The sequence below is a fragment of the Fusarium falciforme genome, chromosome 8 (genome assembly GCF_026873545.1).
Source record: "Fusarium falciforme chromosome 8, complete sequence".
NCBI classification, from domain to species: Eukaryota; Fungi; Ascomycota; class Sordariomycetes; order Hypocreales; family Nectriaceae; genus Fusarium; species Fusarium falciforme.
In genome coordinates, this window is record NC_070551.1 from 2,162,160 (window position 1) to 2,178,347 (window position 16,188).

The 16,188-nt window shown below is 54.1% G+C and overlaps 4 protein-coding genes across 4 annotated transcripts; 1 reads left to right on the forward strand and 3 right to left on the reverse strand.

Moving 5' to 3' along the window:
* Positions 1–1,162: 1,162 nt before the first annotated feature.
* Positions 1,163–4,069, reverse strand: NCS54_01049500 (Protein kinase domain-containing protein; the record flags this gene model as incomplete). The annotated part of the gene is made up of 5 exons (XM_053155800.1): positions 1,163–1,968; positions 2,021–2,759; positions 2,814–2,973; positions 3,028–3,227; positions 3,287–4,069. 5 exons carry the CDS (start codon positions 4,067–4,069, stop codon positions 1,163–1,165), a joined length of 2,688 nt encoding a protein of 895 aa, XP_053011775.1.
* A 3,876-nt stretch (positions 4,070–7,945) lies between these two features.
* On the reverse strand, positions 7,946–9,649 carry NCS54_01049600 (Hypothetical protein; the record flags this gene model as incomplete). Its single annotated transcript, XM_053155801.1, has 5 exons — positions 7,946–8,145; positions 8,202–8,322; positions 8,405–9,052; positions 9,106–9,201; positions 9,290–9,649. 5 exons carry the CDS (start codon positions 9,647–9,649, stop codon positions 7,946–7,948), a joined length of 1,425 nt encoding a protein of 474 aa, XP_053011776.1.
* A 2,030-nt stretch (positions 9,650–11,679) lies between these two features.
* NCS54_01049700 (Hypothetical protein) lies at positions 11,680–12,927 on the forward strand (the record flags this gene model as incomplete). Its single annotated transcript, XM_053155802.1, has 3 exons — positions 11,680–11,739; positions 11,812–11,955; positions 12,013–12,927. 3 exons carry the CDS (start codon positions 11,680–11,682, stop codon positions 12,925–12,927), a joined length of 1,119 nt encoding a protein of 372 aa, XP_053011777.1.
* Positions 12,928–13,667: 740 nt separating this feature from the next.
* NCS54_01049800 (Hypothetical protein) lies at positions 13,668–14,968 on the reverse strand (the record flags this gene model as incomplete). Its single annotated transcript, XM_053155803.1, has 2 exons — positions 13,668–14,669; positions 14,774–14,968. The coding sequence occupies 2 exons, from the start codon at positions 14,966–14,968 to the stop codon at positions 13,668–13,670; spliced, it is 1,197 nt and encodes a 398-aa protein (XP_053011778.1).
* Positions 14,969–16,188: the final 1,220 nt, after the last annotated feature.

The following is a 16,188-nucleotide window of genomic DNA, read 5'->3' on the forward strand; positions in this document are numbered from 1 at the left end:
CCTGACCTCGATTCTTTGTTTTTTGTCTATTCATCTTTCAAATCATCCTTGGGGGAAGCCATTCGGGTCTCTTGTAGTATTAGAAAAACCAGGTCGTCTGCTTGAGGGCAGTCAGGCAGGCCACGGTGTGTGATATTGAGGCTGGGCGTTTTTGGAGTCAATCTCTTGTATGCCATGCGCCGTCGCAGCGCTATTCTGGAATTGATGGAAATAGAGACAAGCGACAGGTATTCAACGGTGCCAAGGTATCAGCTGAAAGAGCCGTAGTCCAAGGCAAGACGTGAAGCAGAGGCAAGGGGCAATTCACCATGTTTTATACCGTAACCTATCCTCCCAAGACTCAACCCCAAAAACCCGTCCCCCTTCCAGCAAAACGCACCAGTACAACTACACGATTGGGAATCTCAACCCAAGAATCTCTCCCTCTCCTGCTATGCAAAGCGCACTTTGTCCTCGTACACCAAAACCAAAACAAAAATAACAATATCTACAGCCAGGGTACAATCGTTGCAGGCGATCTGAGCGGCCTTCTACCGATCTCGTTAAACCCCGTCAACGTTTCGGCCCTTGGTCAACAAGCCTTTCCTCTCCCCAGGCTATAAACAAACAACAATCAAGTATACCACCACCGGGAGCGTGCCCGGTTGTATAACAGCTGTGTCGAGGCATGCCTCGCTCGTGTCAAAGCAAAAGAAATCATGCATAAACAAATCTCCCCGTCCATCCCGCAGACAACTGCTCTTCCCATCCGACTCCTGTCGAACTGGAGGCCGGATGCGGTGCTTTCCAGCTCCCCCGTGATCCTCGCCTGAGGCATGTTGGAAGCGTCCTCAGCATCGAAATGCCCAACCGGACGGGTATTCGAAGCCCCTGACTTCCTTCCCCGAGCTACTGCCGCCGTGTCTTGCTTGTGAGCGTCACGCTGAGGTCAATTCGGCACGGGCTGAGGTCTCGTCTTGTCGGCGCCCCAAGCATCGAGGAGGGGAGAAAGAGGCTCCTAGCTCATTAGAACTACCACAGGGCTTTGCTCAACTACCAACCATGAGCTCTGGCTCGTTTGCCATGCCGTCGTGATCGGACGTCGGGGGCGGATGTTCGCCTAGCGAGTGGATGCGCTCGAGTCACAGGTTGGCGCGGACATCTAGTCCATCGTTAGGCCAATTCAATGCCAGGTGTTCTGGTTGCCCATAAAACCTTCTTCGAGAGTACGCTCCTCCAGGTTCCGGATGAAGTCCCTGTTTCCACGACCGCCTTGCTGCACCCGGCTCCCCCTTCGTCCGGCCCCTGTTCGAGTGGCATTTTCCGCCGCTGTTGCCAGGCTCTCACCAGTTGGTGGGTAGTACGCCGGGCTTGGCTGCAACCGAATTGGTTGACTGGGATCGAGGTGGCTGGCCACTCGTTGGATGGCAGCAGGAATACCGCTCTGCTGCTGCTCCATGGTCGAAGCACGTGGCCGTTGCTGCCTCATGCCTCCTTGCTGATACATGTTGGGCTGGGGCATTTGCGCATACTGACCCTGAACCATCTGTTGAGGCTGCTGGGACATGACCATCGGTCCATACTGGCCCGACTGTTGACCATATGCTGAGGGCATGTTTCCATGACTGCCTCCAGGAGAATACATGGAATTGTTTCCATACATCTGCGATTGCACATGACCAGACTGAGAGTACTGTCCCGAGTTCATCGAAGCGTAAGCTCCTTGGGCTGCTGAAGCGGCTTGTGCCTGCGCCGCTTGCGCACGCTGCTTGCTGAGTGCTTCGGCTTGTTGCTGCTGCTGGGTTCCGGGCGCTGGCGATCGGTTCAGCGAGCTCGACTTGAGGTTCATGGGCGGAACAAAAGGACCAGTAAACTTTTGTTGCGTGATAAAAGGATGAAGCTTCGCTTGCTGTGGTGACCATCGCTCCAGAGGGTTGATAGTGAGAAGACCGCGAACGAAGTCGATGAAAGCGATGCGATTGTTCATTTCTGTACCTGTCAGTAACGGTCGCAGTAGTACTTGCATATAATGGATACATACCTCGATCAATCTCGCTCTGCTTCATATTTTTCCGAGGCATAGGGTACGACTTGATGATCTCAGGGAGGGTGTTGGCCTGGAAGTACTTCTTGCTCGGCTGCTCCTTGGTACCGCGCTCGCGGGCGTACTGCTCCATACTCTTAAGGTGATATGTCCGTCGACCAAACTCGTCTTGCCTCTTCTCGAAGAAATCACCAGCTTGCTTGCCCATCTCGATCATCCAGTTAGGCGGGTTACCGAGCATCTCGACGATTCGCGACACTTGGTTGTACTCGGACGAACCTGGGAACAGTGGCAGTCCTAGGAAGAGTTCCACCACGATACAGCCCAGGGACCACATGTCGATAGCGGAGGAATAAGGAAGGCCGAGCAGGACTTCGGGGGAACGGTAGAATCGGGACTGGATATAAGTGTACACGGTTTGTCGCTCGTCACAAGCCGAACCGAAATCGATAATCTTGATGATAGGGCTCTCGAGATTCTTGAGCAAAATGTTTTCGGGCTTCAAATCGCAGTGAATCAGGCGGGCCTTGTTGAGGAGTGCAAGACCATTGAGAAGCTGCTGAGCAAAGACGCGGACCAGAGTGGTGCTGAGTCCTCGGAACTGGTTCTGCTTGATAAGCTCGTACAAGTTGACGCTGAGGAGCTCAAACACCAAACAAAGATGTTGACGGTGGATGAATGTGTCCTTCAAGCGCAGAAGATGATGGTCGTCGTTCTTGTCGAGCTTCGTGTTGAGCTGATTGCAGGATTAGTCTTGGTGAACTATGGCCAGTGGGTTCTCATCGCATACCAAATCGAGTACTGAAACCTCCATCATACTCTGGTTGAAGTAGGCTGTGCGGTTCTTGATGACCTTGACAGCCACCACCTCTTGGGTCTTTAGGTTCTGGCATTTAACAACCTGGCCAAAGGTACCTTGACCCAGCACGTCCAGGATGAGATAACGGTTCCTAGAAAGGTCAATATCAAGCGCCTGATAGTTGGAGGACCGTATTGCGACATACTTGTGACCCGCCTCCTCGGAACCAAGGATGTCGTTGACGTAGAGAATGTAATCGCTGTCCTCGTTGTCGTAGCCATCGTTCTTGACACCTTTACTAGGCTTGGTCAAGACTCTACGGGGATTGCGCGACGATTCGTATTTGAAGCTTGGGTTGCAAATGCGGTATGTAGCAGGCAGATGAACGGTCAGAGCTTGAAGGGGCTGCGCAATCCTGTAAGCATGGAGGGATACGGACGAGCGGGAAACCGCAAAAAACTTACGCTGATGAAGCCGCCTTCGGGATTGGCGCGACGGAACGGAGGCTGCGAATTGACCTTGGGGTGAAGGTCAGACGGAGCCCTCAGCTTCTTAAACTCTGGCACAGGGCCTCTGCTGACGGGCACAGGCCTGCGAGGAGACTTGGGATCGAGGTTGAAGGCGCCATCGATGTTGGCAACAACAGACGAAGGGTAGCCCTCTGGGGGGTTTCCAGACGCGTAAGGGTTGATGGGAGGCAGCTGCTGGCCTGGCTGGTGCGGGCGACCACCGGGAAAGTAAGGAGGCTGAGAGTAGTCCTGGCGTGTAGGTGATTGTCGCTGCGAGGTCGGGCTGGTGAACTGGCTGTTGGAACCCGACTTGGGCGCATACGGCGAGGTGGGGGACAAGGTCTCCATGGGAGAGTATCGCTGGGTAGCAGACGAGGGCTCCTGGGGAGATTGAAGGTTGACGGGGCGGCCGCCCGACATGTGAGACTGGTGATGGGGCCTCATGGGGTACTTGATGCCCGCGTGGGCGTCGTGAGCATCGTGCATGGCAACGTCGCCGTTGCCGTCGCGCATCTGAGGGGGTGCAATGGGGGAGGCGGCCGGGTTACCAGCGGGAGCAGAAACGGGCGGAGCAGCGCCTGGATGAACGGGAGCGCCGCCGTGGTACTGGTCGTACTTGTATCCGCCAGGAGGAGGAGGCTGGGAGGTGTAGTCTCGGGGCACCTGGGAGTTGCCGTTGTGTCTTCTCGAGGAGCTGGGCGAGCCTGCGGCGGGATATGCCTGCCACTGGGTATCCATGGCGCTGACAGCTGCGGAAGCCGAGTCGAGCAGCTGAGGCGACAGCGTCAAGGTGGTCGCCGGGGTGGTTCGAGGAAGTGGTCGACGACGGCGGCGGGGGAGCGGTTGTTGTGATTGTCGTCGCCAGTGGGGATGGGGGAATGCGTGGTTATCGGCTCTGGGTCGATGAAGGTCGGCGTCGAGAAGATCCCGCCGAGGGAATGATGGAGGAAGGAGTGGGAAAAAATGAGAGCAAGAGATGGAGGAGAGGCTGGCTGACCCAGCTAGGTAGTGTAGCTAGCTACCTGGGTAGACAGGATGGATGGTTGGCTGCTTCTGCTGCTGGTTGGGTCGGGGTGTAATGCAGTCGCCAAGTTGGAGTTGGAGTTGGGTTCAGGCTGGTCCCGTCGGTCGCGTAGAGCGTGAGGTGCCCGCTAACTAGTCCACCAGCCCAGCAAGCCAGCGCGCCAGGTCAGGTAGGTAGAGGCAGGTAGTCTATGGAGTACCGTAACAGCACAGCACAGCACAGCCAGCACGGAACAGAACAGCACACGCGCAGCACGTATGTACGTACGAATTGGAGCTCTGGTCCTGTCTGGCTCTGGGGGCGGGAGGGGGCGGGATTGGGCAGTCGTCAGTGGAGGCCCAAGGCCCGGGGGTGGGTATGGAAGAGGAGGGAAGCGTGAGAGAGCGTGTGTGTCGGTCAATCAGTGGATGAGGGTGGTAAAGACGAGGATGACGCAGAGGCGGCGAGATGACGAGAAGGTGGTGATATGGTACAGTACGGCACGCCCAGATTGGCTTTGGGGTTCTCGATCGATAAAAAAGAGGAAAGGGAGTAAAATGGAAAGGTTAATAAGCGCATGTACTACTCATGGTGAGAGAGCCCGAGACCGAGAGGAGGCGGATGCGGATGTGGATGTGAGAATGCGAGGGTGCAACGTGAGAAGACTACGGCTGCGGCCAACCCGGGGGGCACAAGATTTGTCCCTCACTCAGAGAAAAAGGATGAGACAAGACCAGACGAGGAAGGCGGCAAGTGGGCGGCCCGAGTATGAGAAAGACGGCATCCAGCAATGGAGAGAAGGACGACGTCAAGAGATGGATACCAAGGGCATGGCGGCAAAAGCCACTTATGGCTAGGTAGAGAGGTATTACAGAGGGTATCGTTACTGCCATGGAGCCCAGCCAGTCCAGTCCAGTACCAAACAGAGCGCCAACTGACTCTGTGCACACAGCACGCAGATACAACCACGATCCAATCTCGAGTGGTTGTCAAATGCCGACGGGACGATACCTAGGTAGGTATCCATTCTAACACAGACCCTCGAACAAGACCAGACGGATGTCGTCTGTCTACCTACTTGGTCGGATAGACATGCTACCCTTACGCAATCGCATGGGACATGACAACAGACGTAGAAAAAAAAAGGCAGTCCGGCAGAAATAAATGCCCAAAGACCCTTGATTATCATCCCTTCAACCTGCTGTAAACCCTCGCTCCGTAGGTCCCTCGGTCAGGTACCCGGGCTGGGCTGCTGACAGAGGGCGCTTCACGTTGTTGGGCTTGAAGCCCGGACCTCTCTCACACTCTTTCTCTTCTGACTCTTCTGACCTTAGAACCTCGAACCGAGCCAAGCAAATCGATCCATTGGATTAATCCATGCCCAGCCGCCGCAAAGCCGCGCCCCTCACCCAGCTCAGCCCAGCCCTCTCCTCGGGGGACCGACTCAGGCAAGGTTCGTTCGTTCGTTCGTCCGCTTCCTTGCTGGAGAAACGATGGGAGATTTGCGGCGGCCACAAGGGGATGAGGGGGCGGCGGCGGCGGACTAACATGGGTCGGCGGCCAAGAGAGACAGACGATCCCTTTGCATGCGTGCGTCGTCACGAATCAGCGCTCACTGGCGCCTTGTTTTTCTGCAAGCTTGACGCCGTTCGCGATGGGGATGCTTGCGTGGATTGGCATAAACTACACGATGAACAAGAAAGAGTGGCATCAAAAACGGTGTTTTTGGCCGACATCGTGGCAAACCGATCTCCATGATTTTCTCTTCCCCCTCTTTGCTGGCACTACGTTTTCTGTCATACCAGCAGCTCCATCGAGTTTGCCCAAAGAAAGAATTGGCTTTAGGTCCATCCGGAAATGCTCTGCCAACACGGCACGACGTCCAAGCAGGGTTCTTGAGAAATTCAAATGCTGTTCCCCCCCGGCTCCCTCCAGGCAAGCATCTCTACCCGATTGATGCCAGCCAGCCTTACCAAAAACCAACAATGGCGTCCTTGTCCCTGCTACTTCGAGTATGTATTCAAAAGAATAAAGACATGAAAACCAGAGAACGAGGGCAAGAAAAACAAGTTTCACAATCCCAAACGGTCCCGCAAACCCTCACGGCACCTCACGCCCAGGCCCTCCCAAGCCCCAGAAGCAGCCCATAAATCGTCCCAACCCCGTTTCATAAGCTCACCATCTTCGGCCCAACGTACGTGGCTCTCGTGTCCATGCCATACCCGCCCTCGCCGATGGACCAAGGTTAGGTATTCACCTTTCAGCTGTTCCAAGTATTTCTCTCGCTGCTGGTATTTCCCAAACTTCTTCTGCGTCTCTCTCTTGCACATGTCACACTCAAAGAGCTCCAAAGTCAAACTTGATCCCTGTTGTAATACAGACTCGTGAGGTATGGAGGTATCAATTGGTGACACAAGACGCAACCCATCTTCAACAACAGCAAGTATCAGATCAGAATATGATTTCCATTGGATCGCTCCAAGTTGTAGTCGGTCTCTTGCATCATGTGCAGAAGGGAATAGATAGATCCCCAGACAGCACTCGCGCTCTCCAACTGGGCATCCATCTCCCGCCCCATGTGCGTCTGCTTTGTCTGCCTTGGTGTTCAGTTGCCCATGCATTAATTAAGACCACTTCTTTCATTACAATCCCGAGGCCAGGGCTCAGAATATGACATTGCATTCGCCAAAGAATGCCCCTCGTCATCGTTGTTTCATTCATTCGTCTCTCATTTCATCTTGCGTTGCCTCCTCTCATAGAAGCTCCCCGAGACTCCCTTGTGTCCCGAGTGGCATTCTCTGGGCACCTTCTGACTCACTCCTCACCTCCATCCTCTTCTCCCCATCTCTTGGGTCGTCAATTTTACAACGGCTTCTTCTTGCTCGCTTCTCCGTCATTCCGTGTACCGAGGTAAAAATGAAAATAAAGGGGACAAGGAAAAAATCCGTTAAGAAAATCTTGCCGCTAGATACACAAATAATGATCCATGGAATGGAATTGCCGCCCCCTCGCCAGCCACTGAAATATCAGACGCTCCATTGACAGGACAGATACACAAGATTTGGATGGAACATTCATAACCTCGTCAGATAAGGGAAAATTGAAATGCCAGACTGGTCCCTGACCCAAATGCCGCAAAGCTAAGGTGAAACGTTGATGGTATCCTGGGATTAGCGCTCGTACAGACAGAGAGATAGAGAGATTTGAGAAACATGTGGCGCTCCCGACTTTTGTCGACGAAAAAAGAAGAGAAGTAAAAACATGGATCCATGCATACAGTAGATTGTAAGCAAAACAGACAGAGACAGAGACAGAGACACGGAGAGAAAACCATAACCACCTCTTTCCCCAGAAACAGGGGAGGGACATGACAGAATTCCCCTTCTGTAGGCAAGGCAGTAAAACTTGAAAAAATGCCAGCAGATAGATACCAACAAGACAAGCTGATGAGAAGAATCCTCGGAAATGTGGAAAGAAAACAGGGGGGGTAACAGGCAAAGGGAGGAAAATGCCCAGAGTATGGTTATCTCAAATGACAAACACTTGCATCCCTGGTCATCATTTTCGTCCGGCTTTTAGCTTCTCGTCTTGCTTTGGTCTCGTTTTGCCTCCTAGGCCTGGTAACCGCCAAATCCGTTGTTGAAGTTTTGTCCGGGGCGAGGCTGCGCCCATTCGGCGTTGGGGGGCTGCTGGCCCCGTCCGTAGCCTCCGGCGCTCTGGGGACCGGCGTATCCCATCGGGGATCCTCCGTAGCCTGCCGGCGAACCAGTCTGGGGGCCGCCGTAGTTACCGGGCTGTCCGCCGTACTGGGCTATTCCATCGCTGTTAGCTACAAGCTCTGCCTGCTGGCTCACGCTTCACACTCACCACCATACTGGGGGTAAAAGGTAGGCGTACCCGGGTATTGAGGAGCTTGAGCACTCTGGGGACTGTATGGCTGAGAAGGGTCAAATCCTCCCTGAGGGTTGGGCGTCTTGTCCTTGCCCCACTGCAAACACATGTCAGTCATCTATCTCGTACAATCATGGGTGGCCTCAGGGAGAGGCTTGATGAGGTAGGGCAAATCATACGCTGCACTTGAGGGGTCGGCCGTTGACATTGTATCCGTTCATTTGGCAGATTGCCATGGCGGCATTCTCGTGTGTGTCCATCTTAATGAAAGCAAATCCACGGTCGGCCTGGAATCGCGACTCGACGACGAAGCCAAAGTTCTGGAACAGCGGCACAACATCGTTGGGGGTTGTGTAAGGGGTGAGGTTTCCGACGTAGCAGGTGGTCTGCCAGCTGGGGGTTTGGGTCAGGATGACTTCGTAACTAGCGACGCCATGCGCTGGGAATTGGTGGTGTCCGTAGGGAGTGGTAGGGGTCATGCCCATGGCCTGCATGGCCTGCTGCTGAGCCATGGACGGCTGGCCCTTCTGGTTCGCCCAGTTGCATCGGATGGCTCGAGAGCCCAGCCATTCGCCGTCCATGGAGCTCAGGGCCTTCTCGGCGTCAGGTCGGTCCCGGAAGGCGACAAAACCGTAACCTCGAGAACGACCAGTCTTCATATCCCACATGACACGAGCCTCAGAGACGGAACCAAAAGCAGAGAAGGCCTGGAGAAGGACCTCGTCGTTGACCTCGTTGGACAAATCGCCGACAAAAATGTGGAAGTGGTTGGAAGTATCCTCCTTGTTTGCCGTGTTTGACTGGTACGCCCAGTTGACTCGAATTTCCTACGCTACGTGTTAGCTTCGGTCCTCCAACGAGTTTGTCGGTGATGTGTTACCGATTGGTGAACCCGTCGTCCGTTCAGGGTCTGCATAGCACGCTCAGCAGCACCAGGGTCATCGTACTCGACGAATCCGTAGTTGTAGCCCCGCGCCTGCAAGGTTCTTGGTTAGCCCGCCTTTTCTTTTCCCATGATGCAGCGCCCAGCTCTGTGGCCGCGGCGAAACGGGCTCAGTTCTTACATTCTTGTCAGGGATGATCTTGACGTTCTGGACATGACCCGTAGTCTCAAAGATCTGACGCAACACATCCTCTGTCACGCGCTGGTCCAAACCACCGACATAGAGGGCGCGCTTGTTAGGTTCAGGGGCGGCACGGCGGAAGCCCCCCGCGCTGGTGGGAGACATGATGCCTCCCTGGTCGCCAGATCTGGGCGAAGTGATGGCAGTCGGAATCGGGTTGGTGTTCTGAGGGATATGCAGAGGCGGAGGAGGGAGAGCCTGGCTGCCATTCTGGCCGCCTTGAAAGCCCTGGGCACCAGCATTGGGCTCAGGCGGAGGAGGCAGCTGGGCCGTGTTGGAGGGAGTGCCAGCGTCAGCCATTCTCGAGGATGTCGTGGAGGAGAAGTCGGAGGATGCGGGCGGTTTGGAGGGGAGGAACAGGAGAGGATGGACGACAGAGATAGGGTGGTAAGGCTACCTATGAGCTGTAGTCGGTCGGTCGAGGTGGAGCGCAGTCGGCGGTCGGTGACAGTATGTACCTTGTAGCGTTTGACAGGACAGGGGTCAACTCGGCGAGGAAGCTAGTGACACGGTGGGCACAGAGGGGTCTGATCTGACGACGGGAGGGAGACGGGAGGCGGGAAGTGGGAGCGGAAACCCAGAAGCTCGGGGAGGAATCCGCAGAGGGCCGAGTGTTTGCGATGCGATGCGATACGCAGCGCAGGGCAAAGAGAAGCTGGAGAGGAGGGTTTCTTGAGCGGAAGCCAACGAGACGTTGCCAGTGGACGTGAGACGTGGGGGAGATTGGTGAGCCGCTCAACGGGCAGCCAAAAGAATCGCGGCGGTACCTTGCGACCTGACGTGACAAATCGGAGCCCAGCAACCGCACGAGAGACAACGACCAGATAATTTGAAGGGACGGCGAGAGAGACTCTGAAGTTGTGGCGAGTTAGGTAGCAGTTGCAGCAACGACCGATGCGCAGTAGAAGACGGACGAGAGAGAAGCGACAAAGCACGAGGAGAGGAAACGAGGAAGAAAGAAAAATCGGACACAGGAGAGGAACCAGACGAAGCCCAAAGGAAAATCGCAAGAGCCGCTCCAACAGACAGATTTCGAATCCTAGTACTGGCGGGAAAGCAAGGGAAGAGAGGGAGGAAGAAGCGCGGGCGATGGAGGGGCACGGGCAGATTAACTACCACCACTCATTGGAAGTTCGCACAGTCCTCTGTACAGTACAGCACCTACTAACAGCCTGGTATCAATCGGTGACCTTTACCGACTATCCACCTCAACTGCCAACCCAACATCCCCTGCAGGTGCCGTGACCAGTGATTGGTTATCCTGTCATTCTTCACGCTTGATTCGATCACATGGTCAAGGATGTGAAGGGGTGAGAGGAGAGACAACAGGCGCAAACCATGGGGCGTCGAGAAGCGGGCGGGAGTTGACGACGATGAGACAGGGCCAAGAGTGGGATACGAAGGTGAGTAGTTGGCCTCGAGAAGCCATAAGCTATGGCTAAACTCATTGTGCCACTTCTATTACAAACTCCATTCTTCAACGTGATCAACTCCAACGGCTTTCCTGTGTCTTCAACCAGCCCACGGCACCAGCGCTAGTCGACTAACATGTGTATCCAGCAGGAATGGCGTGACAGAGTCTGCCTCGACAACTTTTCCGCCTCAGATATCAACCCTGGTAAACATATCCCGCGGGAAAATAGATGAGCTCTCCAGTCGTTTGCAGAAGAGCGGTAAGTGATATTCCAGCGCCGCGTTAAATGGTGGTTGGCTGGCGTCAGAAGTCGTCGTTTGCCAGCGTTTGCTTGCCTCGACCCGAGGATAATATCACACTGGTAGATTTTCCTAAATAGTCGGGGATCATACAGGTTGTATATCTTGTCCAAACGCTAAGCGACATATCAAAAAGAAACCGCCCGCTTTACTACATAGGTACTATTCATTTCAGTGACGCTTCACAAAGGCAAACGCATGCACAATCATCGCGGCCCCTCGTCTCATGGGCACCAGTCCCAACAACCAGGGCGAACTAGCCAGTTCAAGTATATGCACTATATCATTGCTATCCAAAACACCTAGTATATTTCTTTTCCTTATGTGCTTACCCAAGTTTCTTCCTCCCTAACAAGCCGATCTAGAAGTGAAACAACTTCCAAGTTCAGGCAGTGAATCTTGGGCGCACGTGACTTCGCTCCGTCAAACTCACTTTCGTTGGATGGCCTAAGCTTTGGGGGCGCGTCTTCACCTTTGTGATTTCAACCTCGAAGACAAACAACCCATCTTGCAACCTCTTGGATCTACGACGTGCTTAAAGAACAGATAATTGGAGGCTCCTCATAAGGCCTATTCCCCTGCTCTTTTCAAAGCACCTCGGCTACTTGACCTTGACAATGGCGTCCCAAAAACCCCAGGACCCGCTGGACGTCCTACAGCTCATGGTCAACGACGTTGTAAGGATCCCAAGCCCACCTCCGATTTAAGCCTTGTTGTTGAGCCGTTCTTTCTGACCACTCATATCTCAGCTTGTTCAAACTGGCAAGGCTCTTCGCGCCTCACGGAGAGATGCTCAGGGTAGCATGCAACCGCCTCATGGTGCACTCAAGTCTAAACTGCCCGACACCATCCATACCTTTCATTCTGCCCTGAACGAATTAGAATGGGATATCGTGAGTGACCCCCAAAAGGCCTGACCTTTCCAGACACTCGCACTCACACCCACAAAGATCAACTCCAAGTCCGTCTTGATGCGTGACCTCAAGAGGCTACAGGAACAGAGACAACAGAAGCAGCAGAGTCAGCTACCACAGCCTATACCGGCACCTCAGGCCCCTCAGCCTATTGAGCCTCAGTCCAAATCGCCCATGGTCATTGATATTGAGTCATCACCACCCCCTCCCGTTGCTCAACCCATGGCCGATATGACAGGCAACAAGCCTGTGGCCCCCTTTCCCGATATGGGTATGGGACTCCCGGATGTTGGCCAGCAAGATGTGGCGATGAAGGACGAGCCCGTGGCGACCATGCATCCCAATCCCCTTGGTGAGGCTGCTCACATCAAAACCAGCGTCTCACCTGTTCCAGCCGCAACGGCACCAATGGCCCCGATGCCAAACATGGATCAAAAGCCTCTGGACAACAATACGATGGACCTCACGGGAGACATGCCTCATTCGGAGCTCAACTTTACCAATATGGGCTTTGCTCTGGCCCCAAACAACGAGTCACAGAATCCATCCACCACCCAAGAGCCGTCGTTTGACCTCACGACATTTGCTCCTACTGAAGGAAACGACGATATCCTGGGTCTCGACAACCTCTTACCCACAAACGCCGGTGGACAGGCGAACCCCGCACCACCACCACCAGGGCATGCTGGTGATATGTCCATCAAGACAGAGCCTTCAGCAAATACAGACACCCAAATGGTCTCTCAAGAGATGAAGACGGAATCCCTTGACCCGGTGTTCGACGACGACGATATTTTCGGCAGCATCGAATCAGGTGCCGGTCTCGGAGGGCATGGAGTGGCTGATGCCACGTTCGAAGACCTGATGAATGACCATGACGACGACGAGTTTAACTTGATGGAGCACGGCAATTTCGATGCCGAGTTTTTTGGAATTGACAAGATGGAGTAGGCTTATCTTCAATCATTTCCAGGATGACAGTCAGCGAGTCAATGTACTGCCCGTATTATGGGAGAACTGACACACCTCCCCTCGCGCTTCATTCGCCGACAAGCCAAGACATACACCCCTCCCGGCCAACGCCAAGGCGACCCTGATGAGCGGTTGGAGGCTGGGAGTGACATACTCGCATGCCCTTACTTCTTGGCTCATGCGGCAACGCCCAGAGCGTTGGGCCCGACTGGCGTCGACGATCCGTACACGTTCCTGCATGTCTTGCCGTCTTGGTAGTCTTGGTGTTTTTCAGTGTTTTACAGTTCACTTCTAGCTTGGGTTTTGTTGTAACCGTCTTGAGATTGCATTATTAGAGACTTGGCCGGCGTTTGGGATACTGGGATGCTATCTTGGGACTATGAAACATGGTGTGTTCTGGGAATGCTAGAGAACGGTGCTAGGTATGGTGGATATCCTTGATAGGTATATACTATGGATACAAAATGAAGCAGGTCTTGCGTACGGACAGGCGCTATGTGGGAACAAACAAAAAAGAAAACTCCTCCAAAAGCATGGATATCCCTCCTCTTTTTGCCAGTCTCGCTAAACAAAAGTTAGACAAGTAGATCAAGTAGTTCGCTATCAGACAGAAACAAGAAAACGTTGGGCGTCGTAATTCGTCAAGGGTGCTACTGTTTCGTCGAGGCCCGTGGCACATAGGCCTTGTTGCTCATTGTTCATGGTCGACTGGCCTCTGGTCATGAAGAAGCCACTGCGACGCGGGCCTCGAGTTCACGGCGCTTGGCGAGTAGGCTCTTGAAGGCGCCGATGCAACGAACGAGGGCATCCTCGTCGTGGGCGCAGAAGCGGTAACTCTTCTCCTCGGTGATGACCTGCAGGCAATGCTTCTTGTTCTTGCTCAGGGGATCCATGTCAACAACGTTGACAATCGAGGAAAGTGGCAGGATCCAGCGAGCTGTGTACTCGGACTCATCCTTGTAGAGAATAAGGTTACGGGGGCGGAGTACAGCCCACATATCCTTCCATTGGCGCATTCCGCTACGGTTGCGCAAGAAGTAGAGCCAGCCCTGCCAGATGACACGGTCTGGGTCCTGGTCAATGTTGGACACGCTGGTCTGGCTAGCGGAGCGAATTCCCATGCCCGGCTGGCGAATGGGGCCTGGCGGAGGGAGGCTGGTGTGCGACTGAACGGCGAAGCTTTCGAATGAGGTATCTTGAACGCGGAGACCCTCGGTATCGGAAAGATCGGAGTGGGACGCAAACTCCGCGCCGGACAATCCGGAAGATTCGAGTATAGATGATCTCCTCCTGCCTCCGGAAGTGCCGAACTTAGAGGTTGACGTTGCCAGGGGCTCGGGAGAGCTCGAAAGGAAACGCTCGTTCTCGCCCAGTCGATCAAGAGAACCATTGATAGGGACTGGGTTCATGCCAGCCAGGGACTGTCGCGTGACCCTCGGGCTGGACAGAAACATCTCATCTTCCTCCTCGTCGATGCGCGCATCCTTTCGAATCAAGGCGACCCATTCCTGGGCCTCCTGGGCAGATTGCGCTTGGAAGTGGTAGTTGCGGGACGGCGAAAAGAGTCCAAATACGTTCTGGCGCTTGTGCTTGGGGTCTTTGAGTTCGGCGACGGCAGTAAGATCGGACAGGTAGATTTGGTGTCGCAAACGGTCCTCCTTGTCAGTCTTGTACAGGGAAATGGTGTTGGGTCGTAGCACAAGAAAGACGCTCTTCCACTTCTATAATCAGAGGTTAGACCCAGTTGGGCTTGAGCAGCCCGTCAGGAGCGCACGAGGGGTATGCTCGGAACATTGCCAGGGACTACACTCAGGATAGTACATACCTTGGTCTTTTGGGTGCGCTTCTGCACATAACCACTCTTCACAACACGATCAAAGTCGAAGCAGCCATCATTGTTTACGGGGGAGAATGCAGCTTCGATGTTGGAATGGCTGCGAGGTCGCGCGGAGAAATCGAATTTGGTGTTGAGTGAAGCTTGCATCTGAGGCACAGGGCGCTCGACGAGTGTTCCGGCCATATTTGACTATTCGCTTGGAGCTGGATGATTTGAATTCGGGGCTGAGGGTGACGGCGATGCCATGCGCATGAGGTAGGAAGCACGGTCGAAGGTAATGTCCAAAAAAAATTCGTAGACCAAGAGATTGAAGCGCTCGAAAAATCGTTGTAAACGTCGATCGGGAAATCAGTAGTAGATGGCAGGTAATAAAAGGCTCGGTGAAGGCGGCGACAAGATGGATTGGCCCCTCGGCCGTCGAAGTCGAAGGGATGGGGTTACAAGCAGGGATGTGAATGGACGCTGGGTTGTAACCGTTGGGACGGAGGATGGATCCAGGTACGAGAAGAGAAGGTGGTGAAAGACGAAGCGGCGATTTGGGTGGGCGTGGAACGTGATACCGGCGTATGTGGTGAGACGGATGAGATGAGTCTGGATCAAGTGGTTTCGCAGTGTCTAATAGTGGGTGTGGTTTGGTTTGGTTTGTCGCAGCGTGCGTGGGGGATGTTGTTGTTTATTAGAGTACGAATACGGAGGCACAGCAACAGGAGCTGAAGAAGCAAGGTTTAGGAGAGAGAAGTAGGTTGGAGGTGAAGCAAAAGAAGTGGCAAGAAGAGATGAAGGGGATGAATGATTATGCAAGAACTGGAGGGTTAAGTGTAGAATGCGGCTTTTACTGAGCAAGGAAGGTCGAGAATGTAACGAAACAGGACGAGACGAGAGAAAGGGGAGGAGAAGGTGTTTTGATCGACATGGAAGCGGAGGTTGTCTTGTCGCAAGATGGTCTCCAGAATGAATGACGGGGGGGGAACCTGCTAAGCACCTGGAACCTAGCTAAGAAAAAAGCCAAGTCCCAGATCTGCAGGTACTTGTCAGCACGAGCGCCCAGCCAGGGCTATACTTGGCATCGCTGCTAAAATTGGAGCCTAGGTCAAGTATTTACAGTTTGGGGCAGCGTACCCCCAGAGTACCTGTTGGAACCTTCCGTCATGCATTGGTACAAGTAGGCTTTTCTGCGGCCGGGGCGTTTCGGCGAGGAGACGCTCGTGTCGAATCACTCTATGCTTTTTGTCGACAGACACGGGTGCGGGCGGACGAGGCGGCGTCAAGGCTACGGACTGTGAATCGGCCACGAAGAAATGAGATCGGGAAAAGCAGGTCACAAGAACAATCTGTCATTACAGTAGCTAGCTACCTAGCTCTAGGCTACTGGAAAGCTCAGTTCTGGGTGCAGATTGCGTCGC